This window comes from Triticum urartu, chromosome 5A (assembly GCF_056163025.1).
Source record: "Triticum urartu cultivar PI428250 chromosome 5A, HENAU_Tu73, whole genome shotgun sequence".
Taxonomy (NCBI): Eukaryota; Viridiplantae; Streptophyta; class Magnoliopsida; order Poales; family Poaceae; genus Triticum; species Triticum urartu.
In genome coordinates, this window is record NC_141877.1 from 671,105,464 (window position 1) to 671,110,390 (window position 4,927).

At 62.2% G+C, this 4,927-nt stretch overlaps 1 protein-coding gene across 1 annotated transcript; it reads right to left on the reverse strand.

The window, feature by feature from the left end:
* Positions 1-852: 852 nt before the first annotated feature.
* On the reverse strand, positions 853-2,307 carry LOC147973962 (uncharacterized). Its single transcript, XM_087524854.1, has 3 exons — positions 2,079-2,307; positions 1,422-1,759; positions 853-1,371 (listed from the first exon to the last, which is right to left on the reverse strand). The coding sequence occupies exons 1-3, from the start codon at positions 2,305-2,307 to the stop codon at positions 853-855; spliced, it is 1,086 nt and encodes a 361-aa protein (XP_087380980.1).
* Positions 2,308-4,927: the final 2,620 nt, after the last annotated feature.

Here is a 4,927-nt window from a genome sequence, read left to right on the forward strand (position 1 = left end):
CCATGGTGAGCTTTCGGTTTGAGAGGGGCAGCCCGAGGTAGATTTGTGGAAAGGATCCCACAGCACACCCCAGGACCTGAACGAGCTCCAGAAGCTCGCCGTCAGGGACGTGGATGGGCGCGACGGTGCTCTTGGAGAAGTTGATGACCAGCCCCGTCGCGGCCGCAAAGTCATCGAGTACGCCTTTTAGACGTCGCACCGCCCCTAGCTCAGCCCGCATGATAATGATTGTGTCATCAGCGTACTGAAGGACTAGAGGCGGCGCATCGTCAACCAAAGGATGATGCATCCCACCGTCGGTCTTGATCATTCGTTGGAGCACATCAGCAACCAGCGGGAAAAGGTACGGGGACAGGGGGCCCCCTGCCGCAGCCCTTTTTTGCATCTGATCCACCTCCCCGGCACACCATTGAGCATCACCATAGACATGGACGACTGGAGGATCGAGTCCATCCAATCACACCAGAGAGGGGGGAAGCCGCGCACCTCCATAATCCGACGGAGGCTTCACCAGTTGATGGAGTCGAAGGCCTTGGCGAAATCCAGCTTCAGAACAAGGGCGGGAGCTCGGCGGGCTTGGCAGCATTGCACAATCTCCGTAGCGAACACAAAGTTCTCACAGATACTCCGCCCACGGATAAACCCAGACTAGTTAATACCAACCACATCCGTGATTTGCTGTTGCAGCCGGGTGGTGAGGACCTTGCACGGGATCTTGACATCACAGTTTTGGAGAGAGATGGGCCGGAACCTGCCGGGCGCAAGCACCCCCTCGCCCTTTGGAAGAAGCACAATATGAGCACGGTTGACATAGGAGAGGTCAACCGAACAGTCATGGAACCTGCGCATCAGCTAAAGAACGTCGCTTGAGACGAGCGGCCAAGCCGCCTGGTAGAAGGTCGGCCCCAGGCCGTCGGGCCCAGGGGCACTGGTCCTGTCGAGCCCCCTAACAGCGGCTTCGAGCTTGGCCGGCTCGAAGGGGGCGATCATCTTGGGCCCGTCAACGCCGGCGACACCGGCGTATAGCGCTTGGAGGTCAAAGCGCCAAATGGGGTCGGAGGTTCTCCCAAGGAGGTTGGAGAAGAAAGCGTGGAGGGCCTCCGCCTTGGCAGTGTGGCTGACGAGGACCGTGCCGCCGACGTCCAGTGCCTTGATCCTGTTGGACCGGAAGCGTTGGGATGCCAGGGCGTGGAAAAAGCGAGTGTTCTCATCGCCCTCTCCCACCCTTCTGAACTTGCCCCGCTGTCGCCAGAAAGCCGCTTGTTGGCGAACAGAGAAGGCCAGCGCGGCCTGGGCATCCCGGCGAAGGCACACCTCCGCATCCGAAAGAACACGGTACTCCTCAAAAAAGTCAAATAGATCAATAACAACCTGCAGTTATTATCGTGGAGAGGGACATACCGGTGATTTGCTTTCCAAACCTTTGCAGCGCGGCGGAAGGACTTGACTCGAGCCGCGATGTTCTTAGCCCCGTCGGCAACCAAGGGAGGGTGAGCCCAAGCCGGAGAGGTAGATGGAAGGAACAGTGGGTCCAAGAGCCATTTGTTCTCAAAGTGGAACTGTCGTGAGGCAGGAATGCGCGTGGAGGCAGTGACGAGCAATGGGAAGTGGTCTGACGTGACATGAGGGCGGGAGGCAAGAGTGGAGTTTGGGAGGGCTGCGTCCCAGCTAGCGTTGAAGAACGCCCGGTCGAGACGGGCAAGGGTTGGCGGCGTGCGCCGGTTCGTCCATGTGAACAAGCGGTCGGAGAGGGGGAGCTCTACGAATGAAAGGGCGTTGATCAAGGGCGTTAAAGCGAGACGCAAGGGAGGCGCAAAAGTTGGTGTTGTTTTTCTCGTGTGGGTACCGAATAAGATTAAAGTCTCCAAGAGCAAGCCAGGCTCCGGAAATGGATGCCGAGATGGCCAACATCTCATCAATGAAAGCTTGGGTGAAAGAGTGGTCGGAAGGGGCGTAAATATTCGTGACCGAGAAGGCAAGGTCGGAGGACGTAGAGGAGAACTTGGTGGTAAGGGAGTAACGGGCCTCCGAACAGGAGACGAGGGACAGAACAGAGGGATCCCAAGCCGTGACCAAACCACCGTGGGAGCCGTCGGCGTCCTTGTGCTCGAGCGCGGAGAGGCGAGCAGGGAGGAAGGAACGGACTTTGCTGAGAGGGAGGGACGCGAGTTTTGTCTCCTGGATGCAAGCAACAGACGTGTTGGCATCGTCGACGGCGCCGCGGACGAGCACACATTTGTCGGGGTCGCCAAGCCCCTGGACATTCCAGGAGAGAAGCGAGAGCGAGCAAAAGGTTGTACTATCCATCACTGATCGAGGCACCAGGCTTACAGGAAGGCGAGACGACAGCATTGATGAGGTGGAGCACACGATTACATAAGGAAACAGAGTACAAACGGTGATAAAAGACGAAAAGAGAGAAGAAGTAGAAAGAAGGGATACATCGCCTAATCATGGGGGGCCCAGGTGAACAGCATGACAAAGAGCGTGGAGGGGCACTAATCATCACCACTCGAGGGCACCGAAGGGGTGGGGATGCCCGCTGCAGCCTGGAGATCGGACACAGGGTTCATTCCCAGCGGCTTTAGCACGACATCGATGATCTTGCGGTGTGCGACGGTGGCCTGAAGCTTGGAAGAGCACCCCTTAAGAGAGTCCTTGAGCGCTCTTTGCTTGATAGCCTTGGCGGTCATGGAGATATATTCAGCGGGCTCTTTGAGGGCGAGTCGTCGGCTACAGCGGACAGGCAGAGGAGGAGGTGGGGCAGAGGGAGCCGACTGCATGTTGCATGGCGCATGCATAGCGGGCTGGGCCTCGCACCCGAAACCCGTGGGGGGCTCCTGAACCCCCAACTCGACCGCGCCACCAAGCCCGTTGACCAGCTCGTCGTCCAACTCCGTGATGACGACCGAGCTGCGAGGCGAGCTATGGGGAGAGGAGGGAGGCGCCCGGCCGTACTCGAGGGAGGCAAGTTCGTCGGCGAAGCCAGCTGAGGAGCACGACACTGGGAGAGGAGGGGCCCCGTGGAGCCGAAGCAGAGAGGTCAGCAGGTGCCCCCCTCCCCCACCGCCCTGCCGTCTAGGGGGAGGCTACTGACGGGGAGGGGCGGGCGCTGGCCACCCCAGGGGAAATCCATGGAGGGGTGGCGGGGGGCCGTTGTGGGCGAAAGGTGGCGGAGGGGGCGGCCCAAAGAAGGGGATGTAAGTCCCGTCTTCGGAGTAGGAGTCTGCCTGAGGCCAGACCGCGAGCGTCTGCACGGTGACGATGCGGGAGCCCCAAAAGCCGCCCCGCGGCCAGAGGTCACAAGGGACGACCCTAGCATGCTCAACGAGGAGGACGATGTGGACTGCTGAGAGATCTTCGCCCGTGAGCACCCTGTGGTCGATCTCGACAAGGTCGCCGAAGCCAGAGAAGGCACGCGCAATGCCAATTGGGTTGAAATGCTCAGGGGGGAACCGAGTGGCGGAGATGAAGGCGTGGGTGGCAGCCCCGGGCACCACCCGATTGGCCTCCTCTTCGCGAACGAAGGAGATACGGGCGCCCTCGAAGGGGAGGTTGCGGAGCACGGCGCAGGCCTCCTTGTCCTCGAAGGTGTTGAACTGGAGGTACATGGCGCCAATGGATGAGCCGACGGTGTCGAAGAAAAGCTGCGGCACGGCGTCGAGCAGGGCGTCGCGCATGGCAGCGGTGGGGGAGGGGAATGCGCCGGGGGGTCAATGAAGAGGACCACCAGCCTACGGGCAGCCGCAAGGTCCCCGGTGGGCATGAAAACGTCAAGGTAGTGCGGCCGTTGAGACTCCGCCACCAGGGAGGGAGTGCCGGCATCGGAGCTGCGCTCCGAGCCCGAGTAGAGCGAGCGGACGAGGCCGCCGTCGCTGTCGAAGGCAGGGGGCACGCAAGAGCGGTCCGAGGCCTCAGACTCCGATGCCGCGAACGACGAGCCCTCCGAGAGGGCAGAGGCAGCGCGGCGCCGAAGCCTGGCCAAGTCGAGATGCACAGGCGAGGGGGGGGGGAACGGCAGCCGTCGTCACGCGAGGCTCGCATGGAGTCGGACGAGCTATGCGGCGAGGTGTTGATGGTGAGAAAGCGGGTAGGAGAGGTGGGCGGGGTAGGCGGTGGGGCTCTCCGGCTAGCGCAGAGAGCGAGCGGCGAGGCCCAGGTAGAACACTCGCCAATGCCTCTAGAGGGGGCAGAGGGAGGTGAGGAGTCAGCTGGGAGTGGTGGGGTAGGCAGAGCAAAGGGGAAATGGGCGGTGGGGCGGAGCTCAGTAGGAGGGGGCTGGGCGGTGGGGGAGGGAGGGGGAAGGGCGGTGATAGAGGGGCGCGTCATGCACTGGTGAAGGCGGTGGCCAGAGCCACTGCACCCACGGCAGCAAACAGGGTCGCGGCAATCCACCACCGTGTGCTCGGAGGAGAGGCAGCGGAAGCACCCGGAGAGAGATCGCAGGGGACGGGGAGGAGTGCTGGGTGGTGGAGGGGGTGGAGGGGCAGGGCAAAGGAGGGCTTGAAGATAAGAGAGGGGCGAGGGGGGAGGGGGCGATGAGCCATAGGGGGCATTGGGGGCGTCAATGCAGCCATTGAAGTCCGGCGGAACCGGAGATAGCTCGGCGATGGGACTAGGGGGCTAGGTGTAGAGTCCGCATGCTGGATGGCCGCGGGCTCGAGGAGAGGCCGGGCGCAGGGGCTGACAAGACCTAAAGGGGCGGGAAGAGCGGCCTCATCAATGGCGACGGGGGGGGGCGGTGAAGGGATGAGGCTGAGCGGGAGAGCAGGAGGAGGGATGGGCAGCAGTCCATCGCAGTTAGAGCGGGGTGGGATGGGCCTGCGAGAGCGGCGGACGCCACACCCCTTGCGCAGCGCAGTGAATGCCTACGGGCGCCGCACCACCAACCGGACCGGGTCAACGGTCGGGAGCAGGGCGGCAACCC

Excerpts from the sequence above, each read along its gene's own strand:
- LOC147973962 (XM_087524854.1), bottom strand. The coding sequence starts at position 2,307 with ATGGATAGTACAACCTTTTGCTCGCTCTCGCTTCTCTCCTGGAATGTC. Across the intron at positions 1,760-2,078 it reads CGCCGACGGCTCCCACGGTG|AGCTCCCCCTCTCCGACCGC; the intron begins GTTTGGTCACGG and ends TTTCATTCGTAG. Across the intron at positions 1,372-1,421 it reads CCTTCCGCCGCGCTGCAAAG|GTTGTTATTGATCTATTTGA; the intron begins GTTTGGAAAGCA and ends TAATAACTGCAG.